This window comes from Schistocerca piceifrons, chromosome 7 (assembly GCF_021461385.2).
Source record: "Schistocerca piceifrons isolate TAMUIC-IGC-003096 chromosome 7, iqSchPice1.1, whole genome shotgun sequence".
Taxonomy (NCBI): domain Eukaryota; kingdom Metazoa; phylum Arthropoda; class Insecta; order Orthoptera; family Acrididae; genus Schistocerca; species Schistocerca piceifrons.
Window position 1 is genome coordinate 354855210 of NC_060144.1, and position 19953 is coordinate 354875162.

At 36.7% G+C, this 19953-nt stretch overlaps 1 protein-coding gene across 1 annotated transcript in view; it reads left to right on the forward strand.

The window, feature by feature from the left end:
• Positions 1–19953, forward strand: part of LOC124804616 (probable E3 ubiquitin-protein ligase HERC1) — a 790356-nt gene that overhangs the window by 32545 nt on the left and 737858 nt on the right. The window contains exon 4 of the mRNA XM_047264817.1: positions 1315–1580. Coding sequence (XP_047120773.1) covers positions 1315–1580 — 266 coding nt within the window. The remainder of the gene's footprint in view (positions 1–1314; positions 1581–19953) is intronic.

Here is a 19953-nt window from a genome sequence, read left to right on the forward strand (position 1 = left end):
ATTTCATTGTATAATTTAGTAGCTCTACATTGCCTAGTTTTATATTCAGTAAACAATATGTATGTGTAAAGTTTGACTAATTTATTAGCACTGTAACATTGTCACTCTTACATGTTTAATTTAGAAAAATAAGTAATTACTGTACCATCAAAATGAATAACACAAGCAAACAAGTGGGTAGAATCTACATAACAGCATTTACCATTTGAATATGTGATGCCTCATGGGATAGCTGAGCTGTCTGAGGCGTCTTGTCACGGTCTGCCCGGTTCCCCCAGTCGGAGGTTCGAGTTATACCTCAGGCATGGGTGTGTGTGTGTGTGTGTGTGTGTGTGTGTGTCATCCTTGGAATAATTTGGTTTAAGTTAGATTAAGTAGTGTGTAAGCTTAGGGACTGATGACCTCAGCAGTTTGGTCCCGTAAGACCTTACCACAAATTTCCATTTTTCCAATATGTGATGTAATTATTAAAGATACTACAGATGAAACTGGCTACTTGCTTAGAATTGTGGAGAACTGAGTTGCTGGACACACAACCAGAAAGATCACACATTGAAATGTGGCTTAAATCAGGTACACCTAATCCATTGTAGTAAAGCAGTAGGTTGTTTCACTTTTGATTCATATCAGACTGCAGCAAACCTTTCACTCAGGATTAGTTGTATCGTAAGAAAATGTAAAATAGACTCCAATATAATTAACAAGGAAGTTGAAAAAATATGATTCAAATGGCTCTGAGCACTATGGGACTTAACATCTGAGATCATCAGTCCCCTAGACTTAGAACTATTTAAACCTAACTAACCTAAGGACATCACACACATCCATGCCCAAGGCAGGATTCAAACCTGCGACTGTAGCAGCTGTGCGGTTCTGGACTGAAGCGCCTAGAACTGCTCGGCCACAGTGGCCGGCTAAAAAATAAAAAAAAAAAGAGAAGGAAACCACTTGGTTGGCACATAAGACATGTGTAACAGCTTGGAACATTACCTAACTTTTGCGGAAGTTCTCTTTTCCTAGTTTAAATATTCTTCTGTTGCCTATTTCTGGACTGTGACAACACAATTTATGATGTGAAAATACTTCACCAGGAACTTTTTTTACAATTTGTTAAATAAAAAACTAGAAGAATGTTGACAAACATAGGTGTTTTTACATGATTTTAAATTTGTTCAAAGAGAAAAAGAGAAAGATAAAGATTAATCTTTGGTTCATATATGTTACAACAATTTCTTATACTGTTTGCTACTCTCAGTGAGTGAAGACTTCATTAGAATGAATTCTTGAAATATGTACCTGTATTGTCATTTGCAGGTCAGATCTTATCTTTAGAGCTAGTTCTGGAATTGGCCTTACAGCGTGGTTCTCTCAGCCATCTTCTTCAGTGGATGGATTTGGCACTGACTGCAGCTAGTAAGGAGGAGCCCCCAACTCTACCGGCATCTGTCCTGACACGAGCAATTAAAGTGGTCCGGTGCTCTGCTGGAACCATGCGTATGTCTGCTTCAGTCATGGATTACCCTTCATTTGATAGAGAACATGTGCTTCTCTACAAGGCTGTTATGTTGCTGATGCAAGAAGTGAGTAAAGTCAGACTCTTCATATTTTTTGTTATATTCTTAACATGTACAGAACTAGTTCATGTTCTTCCAAGAAAATATTACTATAGGAAAGAGAGAAAATAAATACTTACTAATGCTGAAGAAAAGAAAAACTGCTCCAGAATCTTTATCAAAAGAAATACACAGTCTAGCAAAAAGTTTAGAAATAACATTGTGGTTACACATGCGGTTTGTCGCTATTAGTATGTGCCCAGGTGTGTGCCTGATGATGAAGCAACACTGTGGCACATTGTATTGAGGTATATGGAAGAGGGTGCTGTTTGGGTACTCAGGCCAAACCAAAAAAGGAAGCATTAATAATAATCTTTCATAAGTGGTGCTACTCTGATGTGTGAGGAAAAAAAAAATATAAGGGAAAGATATGTCTTGGGACTATTGAAGACAATAATTTTTGATGAAAATGACAAATAATATGTATGTAATAATACCAAAATGAACTGTTTCATTCTTGTAAGTTTTAGCACTTTTTTTTCTGGAAAATGCGAACAGTTCATAGGTGCTAATTTTGGTCTACATTTTTTTCACGTAATCATATATTGTAAGTTACGTGATTATTTAAGTGAAGTAAAGTTTGTGTCGTTAGTGTATTCTTACACGCTATCCATTTGATTCTCTAGTAAGTAGCCAAAGTGAAAAGTTCATATAGTGTAGTCTCAGTTCTTTCTTTACTTTTGTTTTGTCTTGTAAACAATACAGATTTAATCATTTCTACTTCTCAACAAGTTTTGAATTAGTATCCAAACTTTATGGCTAAACTTTCTAAGGTATTTAATATATTAATTGAGTAGTCTAGGAAGTTATTCTTGTTTAATTTAGACTAAAACTAAAATAAATTTAGACTAAAACTAAAATAAGTGTATGATTGCCATAGGATTGTTTGTTCCGGGGTGTGGTGTGAGGGTTGTTGCAGTTTGTTTATGAAGGTGACTGTAGAGACATGGGAATTTGGGAAATAAACAAGATTGATTTGTTGTGTAGGATTTACTGTGAAGATAGGAAGATAGTGACACAGGAGGAGAACATTGTTGCCGCTCAGGTGAAACTAGATAAGCAAGACAAGATCTGGAAAGGTTAAGGGGGGAGAAGGGGAAGGAGATGTGGAAGGTGACAACAGATTATAGAAGAAATAGGAGTAGGACTTTCTCAGACAGTTTTGTTGTTAATGTGGAAAACAGGTTTGATCTGTTGTCACAGTTGGAAACTGATGGGCCACAAGTAGATGTAGGAGTGGACAGGACATAACAAACTTTCAATAAGTGTTTGAGAAGTAACAAGTCAGAAAAAGTTGTGAAGAAGAAGAAGAAGAAAGTTTTGTTGTTAGTTAGTTCTCATAGTAGAGGAGTTGGCCAACTGTTGCGGGATGAAGTAGGTTCAGGTTACCAGGTCGCAAGTTTTTTTAAATGTAATGCAAGTCTGGATCAGGTGATACAGTATGTAGGCCCTCCTTTGCAAAGACTTCACAAAGGAAGATACTGGTGATAGTGGATGGGGCAGCCAGCGGCATAGACAGGGACCCTAAATATTCCGTTGTGGATGACCTCATAAAGATAGCTTTGGCAATGAGACACACTGCTGTTGGGCTTTTATCTGTTCTGAGGCACCGTGACTGGCTTCATTTAAGCTCTTCTGATTGGAGAGTTAATTGAGAGGTGGAATGTCAGCTTGAATAAAGTGTGGGATCTCATATCGCTATGGTTCCTGTTGATTCTATCTGTAGAGGGGACTATACTAGGCATGGCCTTCACTTCAACAGGAAAGGGAAGGGAAAACTGTCTGGGCTAATAGCAAATAACTTAAGGGGGGGGGGGGGGCACTGTCACAATTGGTAAAGTACCAGTGGTTACAAGTGACAGATCAGCAGTTTTTTTAAGGGTAGGAAAGGCAGAAACAAAAGATGTTGAGAGGCAGGTTGAAAATGACATTTTCATTGATAAAACAGGCAGCCAGAAAGCAGATTTTAATATACACAGTTCATTCAAATGGCCCCTGATTGAAACTGGAGCTATTCAGAAATTGACAGAAAAACTAGGTTTGTGAAGTTGTAATTCAGTCACTTCACAAAATCAGTTATCCTTAATGCATCATAATGTCTGAGGACTAAACGATAATCTTTATGAGTCAGGATAAAAAAAAAATCTATTAAATCTGAGTAGAGGAGACTAATAAATCAGTCAAAAATTGAGAATTTTAGGAGATTGCCCAAAGACATGAATCAGATAGATGTTTACAATACTTCTGACTCAAATGGAAAATACAAAGAATTCATAAATGAAGTTACTTCCTCTTCTGAAAATTGTTTTCCCCTAGAGGTAACTTAAATCAAACAGAAGTCTAAAAATAAACCAAAGAATAAAGATATCATGTAGGATAAAAAGGAGGCTGTATCTAATATCTAGGAACAGCTCTGATATTAGAATTGTAATGCATTACAAAGAAGACTGTAAAGTATTGAAGTAAGTAATCCAGAAATCTAACCAGCTTTCTTATAAGAAAAAGATAATTACACAAGACAACAAAATAAAAATGATATGGGATATAGTGAAGACAGAGAGAATTGGGACAAACAGGAAGGGGAACAGATAGTACTAATAATAAGTGAGACATTGGTAACAATACAATGAAAGGATAGTTGCTACTCACCATATACCAGAGATGCTGAGTTGCAGAAAGGCACAACAAGAAGAATGTTGCACAATTAGCTTTCAGCCAACAAGGCCTTTGTCGTATCACGAAACCAATACTAATTGGGCTATCTGATCATTACATGCTGAATCTTGTGTTAAATGTTGAAACTTGACAAAGGCCTTGTTGGCCGAAAGCTAATTGCGCGACAGTCTCTTTCTTGTGCCTTTCTGGGACTCAGCATCTCTACTGTGTAATGAGTAGCAACTATTCTTTTCATTATATTGTTACATTCCACCGTGGATTTTCCATTGTTAGAATTGGTAACAAGTGCATGTAGTGTTGCAAACCTCTTAGACAAGTACTTTGTTTCTGTTACTGACAGCTTGGGGTTATCAGGTTCAGTGAATAGTGCAATGGAATATGTCTTTACAAATAACTTCACTAAAATGCAAATGACACCAAAAGAAGTAGCATCCATCATAAAATCCTTAAAACCAAAGTATTCTTGTGGTTATGATAACATATCAATGAAGTTAATCAAAGAGTGCTTGTGTGAGCTGAGTTCTATCGTAAGTTATGTGTGTAATCCCTCATCAGTGGACCATTTCCAGCCTGGCTAAAATGAGTTAAGCTTCTTTACAAGAAGGGGGACAAAGAGATATGATCAAACTATTCGCCACTTTCATTTTTGCTAGCTTTTTCAGAAATATTGGAAAATATTGTGTTAAAGTGTCTTATGAAGAATCTGATTGCGAATAATGTATTGTCCAAGTCACGGTTTGGGTTCCCTAAGGGTTCCAATATAGAGAAGCGGATTTACATGTACAATGAGAATGTACTTAATTCAGTGGATAACAAATTGGAGACTCCTGTCATTTTCTGTGACTTGTCAAAAGCCTTTGACTGTGTGAATCACAGTTTTCTCTTAAGTAAATTAGAATATTCTGGTGCCACCAGCTCTGCTATGAAGTGGTTCAACTAACTAAAAGGGAACAAAGGGTGTTGTTAAAAATACGTGGGGAGTAAGCAATCAGTCTTCATCTGAATGGGAATAAATGACATTGGTATTCCTCAAGGTTCCATCTTGAGTTCGTTGCTTTTTCTTGTGTACGTTAATGACCTCTCGTATGTTGCATTGCCAAATGCTAAGTTTGTTTTGTTTGCAGATGATCAAACATTGCAGTAAATACCAAGTCAAGTAAAGATTTAGAAATGTCCGTTAATCAAATTTTCACTGACATTAATAAATGGTTTAAAGCTAATTCCCTGCCATTAAACTTTGAAAAGACCCACTGTATGCGGTTCAGAACCAGTAAGATATTTACTTCCAGTAAGTATATAACATGGAGACATGCAGATAGAAGAGGGTGACAGTGTTAAATTTTTGGGTTTACTGCTTAAATTTTTGGATTTACTGCTTGGTAATAAATTCAGTTGGGAAAGGCATACAACAGAACTGCTGAAGTGCCTAAACAAGTCTGTATTTGCAGTGAGAATGATTGTGATGTAGGAGATATATAAAAAAACCTTGCATACTTTGTCTGCTTTCATTCTTTCGTGTCATACAGAATCATATTCTGGGGTAACTCATCAAACCGAGCAGAAGTTTTTAGAGTGCAAAAGCATGAAATAAGACTTATTTGTGGTGTAAATTCAAGAACATCATGTAGGAACTTGTTCAAAGAACTTGGTATTCTAACCACTGCTTCTTGGTATATGTATTCCTTAATGAAATTTGTTGCAAGCAATATGTCTCTATTTCTAACCAATAGCTTAATACATTGTATCAATACCAGGAATAAGAACAATCCACATAAAGACCAAAAACCATTTACCTTGGCCCAAAAAGGGGTCCAGTATTCAGGAACACACATTTTCAATAAATTGCCCGCAACTATTGAAAAGTTGGTTTCAGGTGAAGCACAATTTATACAGAATTTGAAAGACCTTTTTAGAGGCAACTCCTTCTACTCTGTAGATGAATATCTTAACAGGGACTGTTATAGACCAGCTTAAGTAAAAATGTCTGTTACATTTCAGTTTTGCCACCACTTGATCACAACAGTCAAGATTAGGTATTTTGTGTATGATAAATTTATTAGGAGTGCATAACTATGTTTTATTCTGACAGTATATTGATGCTGTAAATATTAGCAGTTCCAGTTTACTGTAATGTATTTATATATTTTGACAATCTCCTGACAAATGATCATGGTAGTAAGTAATATATTCAGGTGTTGTATACTTTTAATGTTATACTTTCTGACTTGTCCGACACCCACGATTATCATCTCATTTTTGAGTCTATGGAACAAAAACTGAATTTAATCTAATCTAATCTTTGTTGGATGAAAATTGTATGTCTGCTTTTTCCACTAAACAACTTTATTAACACCAGCTAAGTACAAATAAATGACACGTAATAATAACCAAATAGAAACAAAGTATGAAGGTTTACTTAGTGACTCAAATGTTAGGACTGGAGAACACAGGCTGTAAGCTTTTATACACTATTGGTGCACTCACATGCCTTCAGTGTAGTCATGGTAGGCATAATATGCAGTTGAACGGAGACACCACTGTGTTAGGAAAATAGACCGGTGCAAGTCAAATGTCAATAGCTGGGAATAATGGACGCTACATCTATGCCTAGAAAATAGCCAGCTGTCACAAAGTCATCATAAATAAATCCACCGGAGAGCAAGTAGTACACAAAAGCAAGCTGAGACTAGTGATGCCTTAGCAGTTGTTAAATCAGCCATTGTTGTGTACCCACATGACCTGGCACCGGATATTTAATGATTTCACTTGATCCTGCTATCCATCCAACTGGATTACAAGACATGCAGTTCAAATTGTTCAGCTTAATGGACTATATATTAGTCATGGAAAAACGGTTTGAAAGTGTACTTTGCCACTCCAGTTGCACACCTTGCTTTTCAGTCACTAGTTGGCCATTGAATTAAATTACAGTATTTACAAATTCCAGGAGGAACCTCCTCATATATTTCCATCCATAAATTACGAGAAATGTAACAACTTTATTTGCTAAAGTTATACTGCCAGAGTTTCAGGTTTCCAAGTTCTGTTACTTTTATTATTTGATGCTGATTGTCCTTCAAATCTATACTCCTTTCTCAATTTTACTGTGTCAACTTTTGTGTATTATATGAGTATGATGTAGTGGCCAGGTTTTATTGAGTATTAATAGTTTTTTTTATCTTATCTCTCTGGACATGTCACATTGTTGAAGTAGTATAGCTGATTTAAAACTATGTGACAAGAAGTAGTAGGCTGTGAACATACCTTTTTTTTTATTACAGATGCAAATAATTATTTTCTTTGAAAAATACCAGTCTGCTTATATTAGTATGAAGTTATCAACATGCGATAAAGCAGCAGTATTTTCAAAGTAGTGGCATTCATGCTAATTGAATAGGTTATGTTTAACTGTTATTAACACAAATTGTTTATTGTTTGCATAGTGTACAGATTGTTTCCAAATGTATTCTATTTTTGGCAAAATCTAACAATGGGAACTCCAGGCAGGAATATCAACAATGCAAGAAAAGATAGATTACTACTTACCGAAAAGAAGACACATTAAGTTGCAGACAGGCACAATTAAAAGACACACACAGTTTTCGGCAACAGCCTTCATCAGCAAAAGAGAATCACACACTATTCACACATACAAGCAAGCACAGCTGATGCGCACATGACCACCAACTCCAGCAACTTGGGCTGGAATGCAGCTATCAAGTGGGACACAAGCAGAAACCTGGAGGGGGTGGGGGAGGGGAAGGGAAAGGGGAAGGGATAGTAGTGTACAGGAGGGGGGAGAGACAAACACTGTCTGGTGGAGTGTGCAGGGACTAGAATGGCACATCAGGAGGCTGGGGGACAGGGAAATGGGGAAAAAGGTAGTGAAAAGGGGAGGAGTGGGGAAAGATGGGCCAGTGCCTTGGCAGAGGGTGACAAACAAAAAGAATGGGAGATGAGAATGGGAAGGGGATGATAGGACAGAAGATGTGGAAACTGTTGGGTGGAGGATGTGGGGACAGTATATTACTGCAGGTTGAGGCCAGGATAATTATGGGAGTGGAGAACATGTTGTAAGAGTAACCCCCATCAGCATAGTTCAGAAAAGTGGGTGGTGGAGGGGAAGATCCAGATGGATCGGGTAGTGAAGCAGCCATTGAAATCACACTTGTTATATTCAGCTGCATGTTATGTCACAGGTGGTCTACTTTGCTCTTGGCCACAGTATGGTGGCAACCGTTCATCCTGGTGGACAGCTGGTTGCTAATCACACCAATATAAAAAAGCTGTGCAATGGTTCCAGCAGAGCTGGTAAATGATGTGGCCGCTTTCACAGGTGGCCCGGCCCCTGATGGGGTAGGGTAGACTTGTGACAGGACTGGAAAAGGAAGTGTTGGGTGGATAGATTGGACAGGTCTTACACGTGGGGTCTTCTGCAGGGATATGATTTTTGTGGCAAGGGGTTGGGATTGAGAGTGGCAGAGGGATGGAGTAGGATGTTGTGGAGGCTGGGTGGGCATGAGAACACCACTTTAGGAGGGGTAGGAAGTATCTTGGGTAGGATGTCCCTCATTTCAGGGCTTGAGGATGGGTAACAAAAAACCTGAAGAAGGATGCGGCTCAGTTGGTCCAGTCTGATGTGGTACTGGGTGATGAAGGAGACACTCCTTTTCTGTAAGCATGCTAGGTCTGGGGGATAGTGCCTTGATATACTGAGCAATGGGGTACTTGTCACTGCGTATATGCCGTCCCTGGGAGGCCAGGTTGTATGGGAGGGGTTTTTTTGGTGTGGAAGGAACGACAACTGTTAAAATGCAGGTACTGTTAGTGGGTTTAATATGGCCAGAGGTGCAGATGTAGCCATGTTAGAAGAGGAGGGGGGCAATGTCTTGGAAAGTGGTACGCTGGATTGAGGAGGACCAAGTGAAGTGGATGGGAGAGAAGGTATTGAGGTCATGAATGAACGAAGATAGGGTGTCTTGGCTCTGAGTCCAGATCATAAAGATGTCATCAATCAACAGACTAAGAGTTTGGCATTTTGGAAGGTTAGGAAGGTCTTCTCTAGGTGGCCCGTAAACAAGCTAGCATAGGAGGGTGGCATGTGGGTGCCCATGGCTGTGCTATGGATTTGTTCATATACCTTCCCTTCAAAGGAGAAGTAGTTGTGGGTTAGGGTAAAGTTAGTAAGGTGTATGAGGAATGAGGTAGTGGGTTTGAAGTCTGAAGGATGTTTGAAAAGGTAGTCTTCAATATCGGTAAGACCATGGGCATGAGGAATGTTGGTGTATAGGGAGTTTTGTTGTACTGGTAACAAACGGTCCATTGCTTAGGACAATACAGCCTATCATGAGTAACAAAACATGATGGACAAGAGGGAAACATAGAGCACTTGGATTGTTGTTCATTACCGGGCTTGCTGTGCTGCTGTGGCTGTGACTGTGGCTGCTGCAGTGAGTTGTGCTGGCCTCCATGATATTTTGCTTGCATGCGGTCTGCTGCCTGTGAACCATCCAACAAATTGCAGGAGGGGCGGGTTGAATTTCTGCAACTCACACCATGATTCAATTTGAGTACCCACAGCCCTCAAAACCTCAAACGATTGTGCATTAGTCAGAATGTTGGAGAGGGAGAGGTTTTCACTTTGAAGGGCCCACTCATGAACCTCATGACCAGGCCCAACCGAGTGATTGCATCATGCATCATTTGGTCAGCATATGATTCCTTACGTACATCAGTGACAAAGTTACGATGATGGCTTAAACTGCATTGCTAAGTCAAGTCTTATAAGAATGTTCCGGTTTCTTGCGACACCAATAGAACTCAAGTCGAGCGGCAATGATGTGCGTCCGTTTACAGAAGTATTTCGAAAGAAGGTCATACAAGTAATCAAAAGAGAGTGAAGATAAGTCCTGCAGGGGGGCAAATTGGCAAAGGAGTTGGTACTTGGGAGGCGATAACCAAGACAAAAAGAAAGCATGGCATAAGGTAACATCAGTCAATCCAAAAGCTTGAAAATACTACCACAACCATTTTTTGTAGGCTTCCCATTCTTCAACAGATTCATCATAAGCCATAAATTGAGAGGGGGGGGGGGAGGGGTGGAGGTGGTGGAAGGATAAATGACCAGGGTACTGACGGGCAAAACAGGAGGTGCAAGGGATAGCACAGCAGGTGACATAGACTGAGACAGACCCAAACTGGCCAAAACAGAAACAAGCGTTTGCAATACCTGGGTTTGATCGTGTTGCATTGTGGTGAATGCCTCCTGCTGTTGACTGAGACTCTGCAGCACTGCAGTAAGAACCACTAGCTGATCACCTAGCTGGTGTAAAAACTCATCAGTGGCACTGTCAGACATTGTAGACGCAATGGAGGATCAACCAGAGACTGAAAATCGCATGGAGAACAATCTCACACTCTTCGCCACTTATGTTGTAACTTGGACACACAACGCAATGAAGAATGTTAGTACAACTTTATTAGGCTGTGGCATGTACGTTAATCACCATAACATGCACTGAACACAATAACATAAGGCAAATGTATGCAAGCAATAATAACATAATAACTGAGCACAAGCATAGTGCGGCAGGGTTTAAATAGGCACTCGCCTAGTTTGCGTTATATTGTGTGTTCACAGTATTGCCTTATCGTGGCACACTCTCGCAGATGACAACACGCTGCTAGTGTGCACGGCTTTCAAGTGTGTGCACATTACTTCAGTAATGATGAGTGGGAATCCCCATTTTTGAAGATTACACTTGGTTCTTCCATCTCCAAAGCTTAGGCAGTTGAGAGTATGCCATATAGCCCAATTTTCGTGGTGTCCAGGAGTGAGATTAACAGATAGTTGAGGTCAATGAGGATTCCTTACAGCTTGTACTTTCCACTTTCCCGTTCTTGATTTTGATAGCATCATTCCCAAGATGTTGCCATTTTTCAAGAAACTTTTCCTTGACTTCACTTTTTAGATAGTTACTACATAATTATGTCATATGTGGCTTGGATTGGCAACAAATTTGTTCTTTAACACTTGTAGAAACCTCATGATGATGTCTGGGCAAGCAATATTTACCAACTGATATGCTGTGACAAGTGGTGTAGTCTGCAAACATCCAGTAATAAGCCTGCATGCTGAAATATGGGATCCCGGCTGAGACACAAAGTTGAAATATGGTCTCCCAGCTGAGACACAAAGTTGAAATATGCTCACTATTTTTTATTTACTTAAATTTGGCATATTTTGTGACAGTACCTTTTCCGTTAGATGTTTACAAGGCAATATTGGTCTTGGCTTCAGTTGTCTAGTGGAAGTATGATTCCACAATGCATCTTTGTCGGCTGCAGAAATGACCTGGTTCAATGTGTTTGCCTCATTTTTGGTGCTTCAAATGCCATTTCTTCGAATGTAGTTTCTTCTTAAAGTTTATATAAAAAAATAGTAACATAATTCAAAATTATTTATGACGGCGACCTGCACATCGTTCTACTGTCAACACACACCAAGAGTTAACTGCTGACTGACTATAGTCAAAGACGACTCTAGTGTCAAAGACATTTTACACAACACACAAGCTTCCACTTATAATCAGTCTCTTTGCTATTCTTCGACACAGTTACTAATAGTAATCAATATGCTTTCACTCACAAAAATATAAGTAAATTAACATATAATAAGGCAAATTATAATAAAAAAATTCTGACAAAAAATATAAGAAAACATTAACAATTTGGTATCGACAAATCCGGTAGAAAATAACACATCTCCCAGATCCATTACGACTGCTCCACAGGGCTTTTGTTGTTATGGACATATACAACAAAATCCCGACCACTCTCAGTAATGGATCTGTATTACACAATTAGTACATTAGTGATGCAGTCTGATAACCTCTTCCAAATTTGGACTCTTTGAATCTGTGGATTTGTTACTGGCTGTTGTTGCAATGATTCTTCCCCATCAATCTCATACACAAAAAATTCAAGTAAAGAAATTATTTGACATGACAAATATACATGGTATAAAACATACATGAGAAATATTCTATCATACAGCATACAGATTGAAAATAATAGAAAGGTAAAACTCATTTCCTAGAATAAGATTTAAATTTTTTTATATTAATGTTAATTTCATTATGCTTATATATTGTACAGTAAAAATGATACTGGACATATATAGTGTAGTGTTTTTTTTTCCTATATATTTGCCTTTAATATATTTTTACTTCTGATTTCCTTTTTTGAATTTTTTTTACTCATGTTTTTTTGTATATTTTTTTTGCTTATGATTTTCTTTTTTTAGTACAGCTAAAGATACATCAGTATTATCTAAATTTTTTTGCAATTATTTATGTACACTTGCCTCTCTACTACAATATTACTTCAAGTCACATTCTTGTGAAGAGTACTTTCGCTCCCCACAACATCAGTATAAACAACAATAAATTGCTCATATATCACGAGGCTTTATCTAAAATTGTTTTTGAAACTTGTACCTTTGCATGCATGTCCTCACATGCATGCCTTCACCCACAGGGAAGACTTAGCTTCCAAAAATTAGAAAAATTCAGAAATGCTCACTAGGGAGACTTTTTTTTTTTGTAAAAAAAGTAAAAATAAATCTCTCATTTTTTTTCAACAGTGTTTTTTTCATCAGTTTCAGTTAACATGTGACTTCAAATTATTAATTTATACATGCAAATATACGTACTTGGTTGTACAGGTAGTTTTGTTCTAACAAGCATATTCCAGTGGAGGACTTTTGTTTTAGATGATAATAGGTTATTTAAATTTTGAAATTACGATTTCTGTTTATATAGTTTCAAAGAGACAACATTCCTGAGACCAAATAATTTCTTTGACTTAGGATACACCAAACGATAACCATTAGGGTGTGGATTTTCTATGACTTCAAAAGGCCCAATATAGATATCAAAGAATTTTTTAATTTCTGAAGTTAACATTTTTGATTTTTCATGAGATTTGACCAGAACAAGATCCCCAATTTTGAAAGTGGTTAATTTTACCCTATTGTTATGTCTTTTATTCCTCTTTTCCCCTTGTTTCCTCATAGTTTCCCTGACAATATCTTCTCTCTTTTGCATAGTTAAAGTGTACATTTAGGAAATTCAATAAGTTCTGATATAAGATTTGGAGGTCTAATATTAAACATAATCTCATACGGTGAAAATCCTGTGGAACTATGTTGTAGGCTATTCATAATATCTTCAAAATTTCGAATGTGCTCAAACCAGGTTGGATGTTTATGGCTACAATAGGTTCTACAAAGTCTCCCAATTTCCCTCATATATCTTTGCGCAGGATTGGTGGATGGAGAATAAACAGATATAAGTATATGCTTCAATTTTGATCTTTCAATAAACTTTTTCAAAATTTTAGAGGTGAACTGTGAACCATTATCTGAAAATATAGCTTTTGGTTTACCCACCTGTGCGAAATAATCTCTTTCAATTTTTATTGTAATTTCATGGCTAGTAGCTTTTTTCAATGGGTATAGTTTAATTAATTTTGAAAATACATCTACCATAACAAATATGTAACAGTGACCACCTTTACTCTTTGGTAACATTCCATATAAGTCCACTGCGATAAGATCTAAAGGTTTTTCTGGAATAATGTTTTGCATCTCTCCACCACATCTTTGATTGCTCACTTTAACTCTCTGACATTTGTCACAGGTTGCCAATTCTTTTCTTACCTTCTTTCCAATATTGTAAAAATAAACATTTTCTTGCATCTTTTGAATGCACTTCTGTATCCCGACAATGACCAAAACTTTCATGTAGGTAAATGATCAGCTTTATCAGCATCTGCCTCTGGCCAACACAGTTTCCAATTATCAGAATCTACATCTGTTCTCTGAAATAAAATCCCCTTATGTAATTTGTAAAATTTATCAAGTTTCTCATACCCCTTCTTGCCTAAACATTCTTTGATTAATTTCCAACTCTGATCCAAATTTTGATTTTTTCTAATTTTGTTACACATAGCTCTAATTGTTTTCTCATTTTCCACCCCTTTCAAGTATCTAATTTTAAATTGCTTTTCCTGCTCTTGTTCAAAAATCTCCTTTTCTCCCCCAATTGGTAACCTTGAAAGTGAATCAGCTACTACATTCTCAGAACCTTTTATGTGTTTGATTTCAAAGTCAAACTGTTGCAGAAATATTGCCCATCTGGTCAATCTACTGTGGTATAATTTGCACTCTTGTAAGTAACTCAAAGCCTTATGATCCGAAAATACTATGGTTTTATGTCCAATAAGGTAAATTCTAAATTTTGTAAAAGCCCAATGAATTGCCAAAAGTTCCTTCTCTGTGACTGTATAATTTTCTTCATGCTTGAGCAACATTCTGCTTGCAAATGCTATGGTACAATGTATCTCAACTCCATTCTCTACTCTTTCTTGAAGTAACTCTGCTCCAAGCCCATAATTACTGCTATCAGTGTTCAAACAAAATGGTAAATTAAAATCAGGTCTGTGTAATAAGTGTTGCTTCCTCAACTCTTGCTTAATTTTATCAAACTCTTCCAGACAACTTTTATCCCAAACCCAAACAGTGTTTTTCTTAAGTAACTGACTTAAACATGGTGCATTCAGACTCAGATCACTTATATGTTTTCGGTAATAACCGCATAACCCAAAGAACGACTTTAATTGTTTTTTTGTCTTAGGAATAGGAATTTCTGAAATTGCTTTAATTTTTTCTGGATCTGCCAAAATTCCCTTGTCTGTGACAACATGAACCAAAAATTTTAATTCAGAAACTGCAAATTTACATTTCTCTAATTTCAATGTCATCCCCCCTTTTCTAAATTTTTCACAAACTGACTTCAAAATCGAAAAATGTTCCTCCCAATTTTGCCCTGTAACCAAAATGTCATCTACATAAATTATCAGTTTAGACGCAAGCTCTTGCCCCAGTACATGATCCAAAGCTGTTATAAATTCAGAAACAGAAGAATTTAACCCAAATGGCACAACACAATATTGGTAACTCTTACCATTGTACAAGAAAGCAGTATATTTCCTAGAATTAACCGAAAGTGGTACCTGATGAAAACCCAAAGTTAGATCCAAACTTGACATATATTTTATATCTGTAAATTTATAGAGTAACTCATCAATATTTTCGAGATGGTCTGTCTGTCTGAACAAAATTTTGTTTAAGTGTCTAGAGTCCAAAACCAATCTTACTCCACCATCTTTTTTTGAAACTACTACTAGAGGATTATTATATGCATTGATACTCCTTTCTATTATATTACATCCTTCCATCTTTTTCAGCTCTTTCTCAACAGCAGGTCTTTTTGATATTGCAATACTGTATGGTTTTATGAAAAATGGTTCATGAGGTTTTACCTGAAGCTCACACTGATATCCCTTTACCCTACCAGGTATGTCACTGAAAACATCACTGTATTCCCACAGCAGGTTTTCTAACTGTTGTTTTTGCTCCCCAGATAAATTTTGTTTTTCTGAAATTTTCAAATTTACTAAATTCCCAAATTCAACTTCATCAGTATCAAATCTATGAGTTTCAATATTCTCCAATCTATTTTCTTTTAGTAAATTGATACTGTCAAAATTTCCATTACTCTGATCACCAAGTGTGTTCACAAAATTTGTCTGAATGTATTCCCTTTCACTAGTTTCTATCAAAAGTTTTCTTCCAACCCAACCAAATGCTGTATTTACTTTTACTATCCAATTCATACCCAAAAGAAAATCCTCATTAAATTCCTGAATTACAAAACATCCATGTGTGAACAACTTGCCTTCAATTAAAAATGTCACTGAAGTCTGGCTTTTTACCAATTTACTGCTCTTCCCAGTAGCACCTTTTATCTTTACCCCAACAACTGGCATTTCAACATAATCTTTCCCCACTTTCAATTTCTTGCTTAACCTTTCAGACATTCCCGAGACCTCACTTCCTGTATCAATTAAACATTTGCCAATCCATGACCCAATTTGAACTTTTATATAAGGACTGCAATGTTGATCACTTTTCTCAGAACCTGTATCCTCATGTAATAAATCACTTTCAATTTCCCCAAACCTATACTTATCAGAATCATATGGTATATCATTACATGTCTTATTTGTCACAGTTATAAAATTTGCCCAAGATACAAAATTGTCATTAGTACTCTCCAGTATCTCAAATAGCCAAGAATTTTCATCCAAATCACATTGTATACTATTTGAAGTACTTATCCTTCAGCTTTTCAAAAATAAAATATCTCATCTTTTTTCACCACTCAGGACATACAGTTTCACATACATTAATAAACATCTTTCTAAAGTTCTTGTCAAAAGAGAGAGTTTCACTGTTCAGCCATAGATTCATAAGAAATGTATGTGTGTCATTAGTATCTGTAAAAGTTTCACTTAGGCTAGAAGTTATACATGTGTCATCATTATTTGTGTAGTCAGATTCTTTACCAACAACATCAAAATTCACACTTTTACATACACCCAGCTTGTGAGCCTTATGCATCCTGGTAACATCCCTGGGAATTTCTATAACATTTTCACTATTTAATACATTTTCAACCATGTGTATACCCAACTCCCTATTTAAACTAATGAAATACCTTTCCTCAACATCATCATCAATACCATTACCATCATAATCAACTTTATCATCAACATCATTATCATTATACATATTCAGGTCATACACATTCAGATTATCACCCAAAATATTATTTCCCCTTTCTAAAGTTACCAGATCCCATTCACCAATATTTTCATTCTCACAGCATGCATTCTCTCTTTCATTCACACACGTCTCTGAACTACTACAAATTACATCATCTGACAAAGTGTTGTTCGTTTCTGCCCAAGTGTAAAACTCTGTCAAATTAAATGAATCTCAATTACTTTTATCTACTGTATATTCTTGTGTACTGAAAATTTTATCTTTATCAATATCGTCATTATTTTCCTCTTGAAATTTCTTCAATAAGTAACAACTGATGACCTCATGTGATAGCTTAGGTTTGGAACTGTCATGTTTGGGTTTATGATAGTCACATCCATTGGTCCTTTCATCATGATCACCTTCTGCCTCAACCTTGCGGACCTTCAAGGGGGCGTCTACTCGTTTTTTATTTCCTGAATTACAACTTGTTCCTGCTTGAACTACTGATTGTGTTTCTGCCAATGTCTCTGATCAACATTTCTGTTTGCATTCCTATGCCAAACATTACCTAATTGTTGGTAGTTTCTGTTGTATTGATCTCTAGCGAAATTTCTGTGATTTTGATCCCTAAAGTGTTCTCTATTTTGTTGATTATTTCCGCGATAATGTTGTTCTTGTTTTGGATAAAAATTATGGTCCTTCTTTTGAAAATTGTTATATTCCCGTGAATTTTGACTGACACCATAATAATTGTTTTGTTCCCTTTTTTGAAAGTTGTCATTTCCCCAATTTTGACCATTACCTTTCTGAGTAAACCCACTGTGTGTTCTTGTTGTTACCCTGTCCAACTTTTCAATATAATTGAGAAACTGCTCTACATTACTGTCAGGACAATGAACTAAACTCAACTGCATTGCTGATGGCAATCTTCTCTTTAAGGTATCAATTTTGATCAAGTCATCCAAAGGTTTTGTTAAATGAATAAGTTTTTGAAGTTCACTTTTGCAAAATTGTTTCATGTTCCCATCTGATTCTCTATAGTTTCTCCCATTCAAAAATTCACTTTTGATTCTAGTTTGTTTAAGATCATCCCAAAAATTTTCCAGAAATTTTGATTCAAATTCTGAAAAGGTCATCCCCAAACTTACAATCTGGTTTGCCCAAGTCAAAGTTTCTCCTTCCAAGAATTTTTTCACAAATTTAATTTTCATACCATCTGGTGAGTGAGGTAAAAAACAATCCTTACAATACTGTATAAAATCAACGGGATGTAAGGGTCCATCTACCGAAAAGTGCTTCACTGGAATATTAGATACAAGATTGCATGTGTTGACATTGTGATTTTTGCTTTGAAATTCAATGTCAAAACTTTCAATTTTTTCGCTAAGTTCTTTGACAGATTTTTTGTTTTCTAAATCATTGCACTCTACTTTTTTTTCTAGAGTAACCAAACGATTGTCAGTTTCTTGTTGTACATTTTTTACTAAAACTTTTGTGTTCTCGTCCAAATTTTTAATTTCCCCTTTTATCTCATTAAAATGAATTAAATTTCTTTCCCTATGTGCCAGTAACTCATTTTTTACAGTATTAATTTCATCGCTTAATTTAGCATCAATTTCATTTACTTTTGCTTCCACAGATTCAATTTTTTCCTCAACACTGCCAACTCTGTTCGAATGATCACCCACTTGGGTATTGACTGCTTGGACTTGCAACAAAATGTTATCAATTTTTTCATCCCAGTAAGTCTTATTGTCATCAACTGATTGTTTAATTTCTTTCGTGAAATTTACAAGAAAACTTTTTAAATCAAATTGATCGGTTCTTTCTGTTTCATTTGACCTGTCCTGATTTTCGAAGTCCAATAAATTACTACTTTCTACTTTAGGCACAATACTCTCGAAAATCTCATAAGTCATTGAGAAGAAAAAAAATTTATACACAACACTACAAAACAAGATAAAAATACAGGGTGATTCAAAAAGAATACCACAACTTTAAAAATGTGTATTTAATGAAAGAAACATAATATAACTTTCTGTTATACATCATTACAAATAGTATTTAAAAAGGTTTTTTTTTCACTCAAAAACAAGTTCAGAGATGATCAATATGGCCCCCTCCAGACACTCGAGCAATATCAACCCGATACTCCAACTCGTTCCACACTCTCTGTAGCATATCAGGTGTAACAGTTTGGATAGCTGCTGTTATTTCTTGTTTCAAATCATCAATGGTGGCTGGAAGAGGTGGCCGAAACAACGTATCCTTAACATACCCCCATAAGAGAAAATCGCAGGGGGTAAGATCAGGGCTTCTTGGAGGCCAGTGATGAAGTGCTCTGTCACGGGCTGCCTGGCGGCCGATCCATACAGTTGATTGTGGAATTTGCAGCTCTCTGCTAGCTCTGCGAGTCGATTTTCCTGGGCTGCGAACAAATGCTTGCCGGATGCGTGCTACATTTTCATCACTCGTTCTCGGCCGTCCTATGCACAAACACCCATTCTCTGTAAACTGTTTATACCAACGTTTAATACACCACCAATCAGGAGGTTTAACACCATACTTCAGTCCGAAATGCACGCTGAACAACTGTCGTCGATTCACTTCTGCCGTACTCAATAACACAAAAAGCTTTCTGTTGAGCGGTCGCCATCTTAGCATCAACTGACACTGACGCCTAGTCAACAGCGCCTCAAGCGAACAAATGTACAACTAAATGAAACTTTATAGCTCCCTTAATTCGCCGACAGATAGTGCTTAGCTCTGCCTTTTGTCGTTGCAGAGTTTTAAATTCCTAAAGTTGTGGTATTCTTTTTGAATCACCCTGTATTGTTTTAACAATATACGAGGGTTTCATGACTTATCTGGAACACTCTTCTACTGTTGCAAATCCACGTTTTCCATCCATGTGATTGTTGACCAAAATTCTTGAAATTACTTCTTCTGCCGTGAACTACATTTTTTTTGCCGAAACATTACTTCTACAAA